At 48.9% G+C, this 12,233-nt stretch overlaps 2 protein-coding genes across 2 annotated transcripts; one reads left to right on the top strand and one right to left on the bottom strand.

Annotated features, from left to right (window-relative positions):
- Window positions 1-3,146: 3,146 nt before the first annotated feature.
- On the top strand, window positions 3,147-4,258 carry LAJ45_08021 (uncharacterized protein; the record flags this gene model as incomplete). Its single annotated transcript, XM_046117575.1, has 4 exons — window positions 3,147-3,295; window positions 3,490-3,729; window positions 3,816-4,094; window positions 4,180-4,258. The coding sequence occupies 4 exons, from the start codon at window positions 3,147-3,149 to the stop codon at window positions 4,256-4,258; spliced, it is 747 nt and encodes a 248-aa protein (XP_045969224.1).
- A 1,063-nt stretch (window positions 4,259-5,321) lies between these two features.
- On the bottom strand, window positions 5,322-6,548 carry LAJ45_08020 (uncharacterized protein; the record flags this gene model as incomplete). Its single annotated transcript, XM_046117574.1, has 4 exons — window positions 5,322-5,493; window positions 5,552-6,144; window positions 6,210-6,401; window positions 6,471-6,548. 4 exons carry the CDS (start codon window positions 6,546-6,548, stop codon window positions 5,322-5,324), a joined length of 1,035 nt encoding a protein of 344 aa, XP_045969223.1.
- Window positions 6,549-12,233: the final 5,685 nt, after the last annotated feature.

Genomic DNA, 12,233 nt, shown 5'->3' with positions numbered 1-12,233 from the left:
CTTAATATATGTATTGTTTACTCCTTCCCCCCCTTTTTTCCTATTATTTTCTTCTCTTCCCTCTTTACTGTTTCTTTTATTTAGAAATAAAAACTTTGGCTGCTGGTTAATCAATTAGCTGAGTTTACTATATTCTTCCAGTTTCTGTTTTCGTTTTTTTGTCCTCTAGTTTGCTTTGGTTGATTGATGATTTGATGGATGTTTGTACGAAACGCGGAGTTTTGTTTGCTATCTCATTTACCTTTTCCCTTCGCACTTTCTATCTTTCTTCTTTCCACGTAGTGAACAGGAGCTGGCTCCATGTAGAATACCGCCGCCATAACAGTTTATTTAGAAAAGCCAAGTATACAAACCCCCGAGAGTCCTCACTCCTCCCAATTGGCTCCTCCAAACCCTCGCGCCCAAACCCTAGCCCAATATGCAACATGCAACACTGTCAATGGAAGTTCAACACCACCCAATTGCAATCGACACAGAGTAAATCCAGCCCCCAACCATAGAAACCGAGATGCCTTGACGTCGTGTGTGCATCCGCGCCCGTCGCAGGGCCCATATATTGCATCGCAGCCCTGCGGGCGTAAGAGGCTACCTTACCCAGCCATGCATAATGAAAGTCGTTCCACAAAGGACAGGAGATCTGCCTCTCGATGTAAGGCTGCTCTATCGAAGCTGCCTGGCCGCCCATATGGGTTGTGCATGTGTATGTGAGGGTTGAGGATAGCTGTTTGGCAGGGTTAGGGTTCGTATTACAGAGAGGGTGGCGTCGAATACTATGTACTTATTATGTGGATGAGGCCACGGGGCTACAGAAATATCTCAACTTGGCTCTATAAGCATAAACCGGAGGAGATAGTCGCTAGACCAGCCTTGTTCTGTTCCGTTTCGTGTCTGTCGTTGTGGGTGCTTCATGGTGTATCACTCGGAGGTGTGGATTTGTCCATGGAATTTGTGTCGTCTGTTAGTACGTTTTTAATGTACCCTAATACTCATAGTTCAGTATAATAGCGTGTGCTGGTTGGTTTAAGCTCTGATTCAGTTAGCTCGTACGGACTACTATGCCAATCACCCCTCTCTTTATAAACCCGGAGTCGCTACATATGAGCTGGTATGGATATCTACTGGAGATGAACACACACCGAGATCAGGTCTCCTCAAACGCTGCGTGTGTAGTGCTCCTCAGCCCTAAAGATTAGACTATCATTGATGGTGCTAGCCCTCTATGAGCCCCCTTAGTGGCAGATCCCGCCCATGTAAGAATTCGAGGACGTTAGCTCTATAATACACGACACACGCAATCCCTCCAAGCCACGGTAGTGCAGTCGGTTAGCATGTCTCTCGAAAGTCAACCTGTAGGTGAAACTGTTGTGAGGGAGGAGACTGGGGTTCAAATCCCCATCGAGGCGTCATCAATTATTTTTTTCTTTTTTCATTTTCCAAGGGGGCTCCTCTTGGTAAGTACATGTAGTGGTGTGGCCGTAAAAGAGAGATCGCGCAGGAGCACTGCACTTCAATAATCATAGTCCAGTAAAATTGTGGCTTATCTTAGAGAAATAGTTTTCCTCCAATGCTTGGTACCTCCCCTAGCTCGAGCCTAGCTAATAATAACTCTTAGCTACCTGCTTCGAATCGCATTACCTACATACCTCCATCTCGTTGATTTCGTCTCGCCTCATATCCCTTCGTTCGTCAGAGCAAAAAGGGAGACATATTAGGCCCACGACGGCCAGAAAATCTGGCTACCTACAGACTGTGAAAACACCAGAATAGGTATAGGAGGGGTCACAGAAGGTGACTTCACAGCAAAAGAGGTTCACGGAGTGAGGGCTAGGTGTAATACCGAGTAAAAGTTGCCTACTAGCTCTCGGTCGTGAAAACGCACGAACTACTTTGGGATACTATAAGAGACTCGGACAAAACAATCCTAGATAGCGTGATCGGGCTGGTTTAGGCTTTGGCTTGGTTTAGTATGGAGTACTAAGGCCAGTCCTTTCTTGGTTAATTCGGTTATTGATGAACCGGTGTGGCTGAGAGAAGGATCATCGACGTCTAAACATAAGTGTAGTAATACTTCGTACCGGATCATGCAAATACCCCCTCAAGCTTGGAGAAGAACACGCATCGGGATCGAGTTTCCCGGGTCCTGGCTTGAATGCAACTAAGCCCCCAAGATTAGATTTTCGTGGATCCCACGTACTACCAGTACACGGTGCTAGCCCTCTATGAGCCTCCCTAGTGGTAAGGGTTAAGTACATCTAAGCACGTACATCTACCTGAGGGTTAGAGGGCGTTAGGTCTATAATACACGACACACGCAGTCCCTTCAAGCCACGGTAGTGCAGTCGGTTAGCATGCCTCTCAAAAGTCAGCCTGTAGGTGAAACTGTTGTGAGGGAGGAGACTGGGGTTCAAATCCCCATCGAGGCGTCATCAATTCTTTTTTATTTTTATCTTTTTTCTGCACGGGGGGCTCTTCCTAGTAAGTAATGGTCTGCCGCGCAGGACAGAGCATGTTAAGAGAAAGAAGGATACTACATGTAAGGAAGATGCAAAATTAAACTTATCACACTGAGTCTGCTGAGAAAGCGGATCGAGTCCTCTTCACAAATGAAGAACTCAAGGGCTTGGAGCTGCTTAGTAGATTCACCCAATATCAAAACCTCGTCATATGGGTCTGAGAAAATGCAATGGGAACCAGATCCGCTTAAATGCGATTGACCGCTACAGTGTAGCGACAGTCAGATCCTCACCGGTTCACTGGCTATAGTAATACTTGCATCTTGACGCTCGCTATACCTCACTGACTCCACTGGTCCGCTAAAACCTACGATCCACAACTCAACAAATCCTTTCCTAAGACATGGCTATCTGACAGATGGGAGAAGTTACACATGCATCATTCCAACATAGGTTTTCTATCTCTCCTGATCCACCAACCACTACATGTAGTCCCCATAATATCAGCCATCAACATCCACCAGTATATACTCGCTAGTTAGTAATCAACCGAGTGATCCCCCATGACCACCCACCGACGTCAACCCCTCTTGGCACCACTCGCAACGTTACTGGTACGTGGGGGCGGCCAGTTCCAGCATCCCATCCAATCCCAACCCCGGTCTCATCCACCCCTCACCACACCCGGCCGCGATGATCTCCCGCACCCTCCCACGGTTCATCACCACCATGGCCACCCCCCCGCTCCGCCACCGCTTCGCCCCGCTAAACCCCGCCCTCAGCGCGCGCTCTACGGCGCCCAAGCTCGCCGGTGTGGTCTTTGACGTTGATGGGACTCTGTGGTATGTTTCGTGCTGTAACTAGCTAACTAAGTAAGAAGCTGTAGTTGGGCGCTCAGTAAAAGTGTTGTGAAAAACAGGCATTTCAGCAGGGCGGTTTTTCGCAATTAATCTTTTACTGAGCGCCTAATTAAGCACATACATATAAATATTAAAAAAAAAGGCCAATTGATCTAATATTTCTTCTGAATCCCCAGCGAGCCGCAGACATGGATGTTCGCAAAGATGCGCGCCGCACTTGGGATCGCAAAGACGATCGACATACTCGACCACGTCTACACGCTGGCGCCCGACATGCAGGAGGCAGCGATGGAGTCTATCCGCAGTGTGGAGCGCGAGGCGATGGTGAAGATGGTGCCGCAGAGGGGGCTGCTGCCGCTGATGGAGTATCTGCAGAAGAAGGGCGTGCAGAAGGCGATCTGTACACGGAACTTTGAGTCTGTTTAATTTCTTCACGCACCCTCCCTCCGCGCTGGGTGATATGACTGGACTGATGAAAGTGGGGTTGGGTTGGGTGTTATAGCACGCCGGTCAATTTCCTGATCACAAACTTCTGCCAAGGCCAGCTCTTCTCGCCCATCGTGACACGGGAGTTCCGGCCGCCGAAGCCGGACCCGGCGGGGATCCTGCACATTGCGAATCAGTGGGGACTGCAGGATGGCGGGAGCAGCCTGATTATGGTGGGGGATAGCATGGACGATATGGCGGCGGGGAGGAGGGCGGGCGCGGCGACGGTGCTGCTGAGGAATGATGTGAATGGGGAGCTGGCGGAGAGCGAGATGACGGATTGTGTGGTTGATAGGTAGGTCTTTCGTCCTGTGGTGTGTGGTGGTGGGCTGTGGGCTGTGGGCGGATGGATGGATGGGCTGACGTGGGCGGGTGCGTAGGTTGGATGAGCTGATTGAGGTGCTGGAGGCGGGGTTTGTGGAGAGGGATAGAAAAGCTGCTGGTGCGGGAGAAGGGTGAGGTTGGGGGGTTTGTGAAGACCTTTATCTGGCTGTTTAGCCCATCTGGCCGATAAATCATTGACTTATAGAGCAGCAATCAATAGATTCCATGCTTCCCTCTAGATCCGAGATAGTCATTGACCCAATATTGAAGATAACGCATTAATATAATATTAGGATTACCTATATAATGCACACTCATCTCTTTTGATTAGTTGCTTACTAGCCCCATATGCATTACTACTATCATCCCAATCGGGATTAAAACATCCTAATACCCCTGCTATCTACTTTAGATAGTAGACTAGTGCCCAGAGTTATCCGATTATCATATCACTTCCGTTATGCGTGCACACCAGAGCGAGAATCGAAGCGGTGTGGTTTTACTGCTGACTGAGTGTTCTTTCACCATGACCAGAGAGCTTGATGAGTAATTATACAAGTACATGTATACCTGAAAGTAGGTGTGAAATTACCGCCAAAACCTGGAAAATTGGCTAGCTACATATAGCTCCTATATAGGCCTGTGTAATCAAAAATTACTTCTGTGGGAAACTTCTGATGTGTATCGTTACCATTCAACCAACCACTCGAGAGATAATCCCTGGACAGAGATGGCTAATAGCAGTCTTCTCTCGAAAAACACCACCCCATTTGGTGTTGAGGTACCGAGGTGGAACGCTTATTGGTGAGTATGGGTCACGGGCTCTCACTGGCCATGGAGTGAGAGGTTGTGTTCTTATACCGTCCACTCGGAGCAGGACCAGGCGGCTCCGTGGTGGGTGTGTTTCCCTTTTCGGTCACGACAGATTGCTCGGACACAGCCTTCACATATTACTGGAAATCTCGCTTTTCTACTAGTAACGAAACCCTGTTCAAGCCCCCGTTTGAACGGCTTTTGTTGCCACTTCGCTCTGTCAGACCCTTAACTCTAAAGCTACATCTTCTGACTCAAATCTTTATTGAACAATAAACCTAACAATCTCAACATATGTCACAAGCCTTATCGACCAAGTAGACCCCACTATCTACCCTAGATACATGAACTCGACAACTACCCTCCACCCATCACTTTTATATCTCTACTTCAACGGGGCTGAGTCGCCGTAGTCCATGTTGTTCATCATTGCAGCTGCTCTTTCGCCGGCGGGCTCACAGTTCTCGCAGTACTCCCTGATCTTTGCGACTTCCTCGGGTGTCAACTGTACATTAATAGCATCGATATTCTCCTGGAGATATTTCGCCTTCTTGGTTCTATTCCCATGTCAGCCAACGGATAAAACAAACTCAAATGACCTGGTCCAGAACCTACCCTGGCAACGGAATAAAATCGATCCCCTGCGCCAAGATCCACGCCAAAGTGGCCTGCCCCGGCGTGATCCCCTTCTTCACCGCAATCTCATTCACCTTTTCCACCAGCTCCAGGTTCTTTGGAAAGTTCTCCTCGCTGAACCTTGGGTAGAACAGCCTGCAGTCTGTCGGCTCAAACTGGTCCCTACTCTTGATCTGCCCCGTCATGATACCTCTCCCCAGCGGGCTATAGCACACAACCGATACGCCGAGCTCACGGCACGCCCGTAGGAGGTCCACGTGCGGCTTCTCAATATCGAGCGCGAAGGGGCTGTACTCGACCTGCACGCATGCGATGGGGTGCACAGCGTATGCGCGGCGGAGTGTGTCTGCGGAGCACTCGGACAGGCCGAGGTATTTTACTTTTCCGGCTGCGACGAGCTCTGCCATTGCGCCGACGGTGTGCTCGATGGGGGTTGAGGCGTCGATGCGGTGGACATAGTAGAGGTCTATTGAGGATACACCAAGCTTAGACAGTGAGGCGTTGAAGGCCGAATGGACGTATTCGGGTGTTCCATCGGCGGACATGGAGTATGTTGCTGGGTCCACTTTGATCTATAACATGCCATTGGCAATATAAGTAAGGGTACACAGATTAGGTATAGAGGAGAGCGACATACACCGAATTTTGTGGCGAGAAAGATGTCGTCGCGCTTTCCGGGGCGAGTTGCGAACCATTTACCGATGAGGGCTTCGTTGTCGCCGTAGATGTCTGAGGAGTCCCAGAAGGTCTCGCCCTGCTCGTGGGCATAGTCAAGGAATTTGAGGCGCTCCTCGTCGTTCTCGACCTCTCCATAGGCAATGGAGAGACCCTGTATTTCAAAGTCAGTATCGGTATACTAACAATACTAGCATACACTGCGAATTATCCATCCACGAACCATGAGGCCTAAACCGATTGCGGAGACTTGAGGACCATTCTTTCCTAGAGGACGGGTGGGAAGCTGTTTTGGTGCCATTTTAATGATATTGAAGTGAAGATAACAAGAAGTAGTAGAGTAGTAATCTGATAGTAGTATAGTAATTGAGTCTGAGTGTGTTCGATACTAAGTCCCTTCACCAGATATCTACCCCTTTTATACTTTTTTTCCCTCCCTGTTAATAAACCCTCAGAACATTCTCTTCTCTTCTCCAAATATATAACCCCGAGCACTAAATCCGAACTCATAACCCCATGTTCATCAGTGGCTATACAACCTCTCCTATCCGTTCCACAAGAACCACAAGAGAACTCCCTCCCCTGTATATTTCCCAAATTAGGCTTAGACCTCGACGCCAAGCCTTAGTACCCACGGAATTCCGGACGGGTAGGATTAGTAACAGCGTCATGGTCGATCACTCGGTGAACGGAAGAGATTAGATATCCACCAGACTGCGCTCAGGGGCACGGGGACGGGATTCCTCTATGTCTCTCGGAGAGAAATTTACCCTTCCTTGCAGGTACGTTGTAGGACTCGGCGTGTTGTTTGCCCGTGCTTTGGAATAAGATTGGCCGCAGTCACGTGCGCTGCGTCATGGGTTGTCACCCGTGGTTGTGAACTGGAGCCGCAATGTAATAATAGATCTCCCTGGTGGTTCGGCTATTAGCCGCGTTGGTACTACGGATGGGCCTTGTGTGGTGTAGATACATAGGTACTGCTGTGTAGTTTGGTTCCTGGTTTGCCTTGCAGTGCTGCCTGTTATGTCAGTGTATGTATTGTATGCTTGCACAAGCTGCATTATCATATGTGTGACTCTTAATGCGTGCTTACATTATCATCCGTCTTCCCGTCTCTGTGCACTGCGCCGGTGGGAGTTGTCATTGTTGTTCTTGTAGGCGTTTTAATCAAGGGTCGTGGGGACTTGTAGATGCTAATATCGTTTTTATACTTGGCTTCACAGCCTTCCGCGCTGCAGACGAGACTTCAACAGTGAAGATTCTGTATCTAGATCGTGGGCTATGTATTGCCACAAGAACATTAACAAAATTGTTCGTTAAAGGAGTAGTAACTGTTTCTCCACAACAAAAGACTTACACCCACCTCTCTAACGCAGCTCAGTGATCATAGTAGTGAGTATTTCAGTATAATTGGCCAAGCCCCATATCCGATCGCGAGCAATCTCAGACTTGGCAATGTTCGGCGGGCAATGATATATTTGACACTTATATATAATGACACCTAACGCAGTTGCAGCACAACCAAGGAAGTCCGAAGGCCTTTCCTATCTCGACATCACCAGTGGGGGCCAATGATTGGGCCGGACCCCTAACCCTGAAGATAATGTGCCACATTATGATTGGCCCCTCGCCGAGTAGTATGTGCCTGTGTCTCGAAGGCTAGCACTTACTTCGCCATCCATCGTAGTGCACGCCAAACTACACCATTTGGGCGGTAGCACAATAGGTACTCACTCTCTTGACCGCTATGCGCGATAATTAAAGACCAGCCAGATCATTAGAAAGCACGACCGAATTAATGCTCAACCAGTCCAAACCCTTCGATCGCTAGAATCTTCACTTATCACGGGTACATACAGGCCAACATACGGTTAAGAACGTGCTATCTGCTTCTGCCCTGATTGGCTTCTAACTCGTCGACACTGTAGGGCCGGGCCAATAATAATCGAGGCTCAGAGCATGTGCAGACTATGTGGTATTAAACCCTAACCCTGTATATGTGGAAAGTTATCGGTTTTATGGTTTTTCTATTTGGTCTGCGTGTCGAGAATGGGGAATTGAAGATATTTTTCACCAAGGTGAGGTGGGATCGGCAATATATACAGAAACTCTGAGTTTTGAGGTTCTATGGCGGGTCGATTCATATAACCTCCCCCACCCCCCAAATCTAAAATACAGAATTCCCCTTATAAACAGTGCCAGATACTAGTGAGTGTTGTGACTACAGCCTTAGAGATAACTTTTGACTGACCATTCATGGTAATGATCAACAGGTATGAGTCGACAACCCTAACCCACAACAAATATCCACCTCAAGACAAAGATACCAACCACACCAACCATGGCCGTAGGAGATTTGTTAGTAGAAATTTCTATTCAAGGCAAGTGGCCTAAATGCTCAAGGTTTATGTGTACGAGTAGAAAACTATCCAGACGAAACCCAACGAGACGGCGTAACGTTGTTTGAGTTATTTTATATATGTCCGGCCGAAGCCTATTTTCATGGAGAATACGCTCTTAAAGCCCCATGTAATAATTCGATCACCACCCCGCACAGAGCCGAATAAACCACCCCTAACCCTGTCCTTCCACTTCACTAACAGCAAGCCCCATCTACTAACCATACTCCAAATAAACCAAAGCCCCAGATCAAAATATACCTCCTTATCCCTTTCATCTTACTCAAAGGCCCAAAACCCAAACCCACTCCCCCCTCCAGAATCCACTCTGCCAGCTGTTCAATATCCACCCAAATCCATCCAGCCTACGAATCCACCTAAAGCCCTAGACCACATCCACCATAGTCACCTCAATCCCCTAATTCCCCTCCCCAAGACCAAAAGCCCAATGACCCCAATTTCTATTACGTGATGCCCCATCACCACATACAAGGATGCCCCTGTCTCTCACAAGATTTGGGATAGCCACGAACCCTAACCCACATCCATATGCCAGGTTACCTCACTTTCGGGGCACGATTTCCCTCATGATAGAATTCTAGAACATGTTCTTTGACCCTCCTTGGTATTGGTAGCCACGGCCAAATTACATCTTGTCGGGGGTGAATTGAGGTCTGGGTCTGGGGTGTTGGGTATTGGGATGCCGAAAAAACCCTAGCCCTGGTGGGGGAACTGGCCTTTGGATCCTATCAACCAAACATCCCTAGCTGTGACTCATATCCTCTAAACAAAATTTGTCTGTCTTTAGCCATAGTTTCTGCAGCGCACATATCAATATGGCCGACCGAACTGACGTCGAATTGGACTAGGCCGCCGCGGCCAATTGCCAAGCAAATGCGGCGCCGGATCCTAGTAATCCCCGTACGCCCACCATCGAGACGATTTAGCGGTTTCCGCCCAAATTTAGATAGGGACTATAGCTAGCTGGGAACCAAACTAGCCAGCGCACCAAGCAGTCTACCGGCCGGGCGCGCGAAGACGCCGTGCGGCCGAATTGTAATGACGCTCTAGCTTGCAAGTGATACGGCGGCCGACCGGGTAACCGCAGATCGGTACCGGACGAAGAGTATCTATATATGGGCACCCAGGCCCGGGCGTGGCAGCTAGAGACCGCCGCCGCGCGCTGCGACTATCCGGTACAAACACCGGACCCACAAAACCATGAATTACCGGCGCAGGCAGTGTTATACCCTGGTATAAGTTGGTTCAGAGAGCTAGAGAAACTGGTTTTCGGAATTTCGTCCGTCTGCAATTTTAACAGAACGGCGGCAGGGGTTGGCCGGCGACTGTCTTTCCAGTAAACCAAACACGTGGGCTGAAGCGCCGCATCCAGATGTAGAAGCCCGATTAGATTCCAACCCACTGCGCGGGTGCTCTAATATCATTGGCACCCGGACACCCGCCGACACGACCGGCGACCGCCAGCGAGTGATAGACCATGAACATGCACCACATCATCCATCGCTCGAATCCGTCGAACCAGCTACTAGGCTCTACGTCAGTGACGGATTATTTTGCGCCAACTTACATATATGATCCCATCAATCCGGATTGCGGGTCTCTGTGTAGGACATGCAGATCGGCCGGACTGGAAACCCAAAAGCAAGGCTATCGTACCACTCAGAGACCTTTTCTAGATATTTCTAGACGTACAGATGAACGTTTTATTTCCATCCCATCATTGATTTGATGTAGCACCGGAGCTAGTTAGGGCCTGGAGCGCTATTCATCTGATCCTCAATGAAATCAATCATCCATGATATCATGCCCTCCCGGCGCTTTAGTGTGAACCTTCTATACGAACCCATGTATCTAAGGTCGGCGAACCCCCCAAGGTGCTCGAAACAACTGAGTGCTCACACGGTCCCAACCCCCCGAGACCTGGATGGATGCCTTACCCAGAGTGAAGCACGATAACTCTGCGCCACCGTTAGCCTATCGTATGATCGGTCTCTATGCAGCTCGGTGGCGGGAAGTAAGGGTCGGACAGCGTCGTCACCAGTGTTTTCTTTGTCTTGAAATTTCTATCGCTGGGATCTCAAACCACCCCGAAATCTGACTTCTGTGAACCACCGTGGTACGATCGAACCTGTCTGTCTAACTCCTTGCCAGTGCTCGCTAGAATAGAGTATGGGAGTGCGGTATGCGAGAAACACTTCTGTATGTTTGTTTCCGGTCCAATCTCCGACACTGTGGCCAGAAAATAACCAATGATCCCATAGTGTAATGGTTTTTGATGTGATCCTAAAATAATTTGTCGGCCTTTAGGCATCATTGACGATTCAGATATCGATTTGTAAGAAATACCTACTATAGCACTTACAATCATTGTCTCCCCTCTTCCAAAGTCATTCAAAGTGTAGCACGCCTTACCCAGACAACCACTCCGATTCGTTAGCCAGAGTCAATGTTTGACTCATACATACAATCTTGAAAATGCCCCAAGCTCGTATGTACCCATCCGTCCCATTACCATTACAAAACCAATGCAAGGAGAGCCCTCTTGTTAATTTCGGGGACCTTTTTCTGTACCGGCCAAGGAAACTTCGTATAATAGGCATCCGAGTCAGTCATTGTGATAGGGTACAATGTGCGCACGCAACTACCTAGCTAGTGAAGTTCTTTCGTAACAAGTGCAAAAGATCTGTTTCACACATAGCACACACACACACACACACAGATGGACCTTGCCGGCGATTCCTGCATAACTTGCCGGTCTCAGCCGTTTAAGCCTCGCTTGATCCGCTCCTCGCGAGACGGCCGCGGCTGAGGTTCTGCGGGCCCGAGGGTATCCCGCATGAGATATTGACTGATCATTGACCCCGCACCTACTCTACTCCACCACCTCGCGCAGCACACCCGCCCTCGAAACTCCTAGGCGCGGTCAACTCAGCTGCGTTAGGAAGATCGTCGATTTATTGCGTCAAAGGTCACAATACTAATTCTTTCTTTTTTGCCTTCTCATCCACCGTCGAGTCAACATACTGCTCTCCTATCCTACTCTACGGCAACCCGCCGTAGACTGTCGGGTGTGCCAAATGCGTGGAAATTGAAGGTGATTCGGAAATTTCAAAGGAGCTTGAATTCTAGCCTGTTTTTTTTTTTTTTTTTTTTTACTGCTCCCCAAATATTTGTACTTGTACATAACTCAAACAGCCAAATTTCCCCAACCGGGTGCACAAAACTTAAAAAGAGTCTTGTAATAAACTTGAAAAGTGTTGTATAGTGGTATATCGTGCTCCAGTCCAAGTTGTGAACCCAAACGCACTATGCCCTGATTATGTCTCGCCCAAAGCCAGCCTTCCCTCCCCGCAAGCAGCCACGCTCCCCAGATTTAAACTTCCCTCCCTCCCGCCGCGCAGACAAATCCAGTAACCTGATTCAGGCACATTTAAGCTTCTCCAGCAAACGGGAAGCAAAGGAGATCCCGAAATTCGGATCGAATCGGAACCCACCTTCAGCCTACCACAAGCACCCGAGACCGCCCCAAACCGAGTCGTTGGGATTCCTGCAGGCTGTCCTCTCCT

Source organism: Morchella importuna (assembly GCF_003444635.1).
Source record: "Morchella importuna strain M04M26 chromosome Unknown Morimp01GS027, whole genome shotgun sequence".
Classification (NCBI taxonomy): Eukaryota; Fungi; Ascomycota; class Pezizomycetes; order Pezizales; family Morchellaceae; genus Morchella; species Morchella importuna.
The sequence above is the reverse complement of the archived record's forward strand: the minus strand, read 5'-3'. Positions and strand labels throughout refer to the sequence as shown.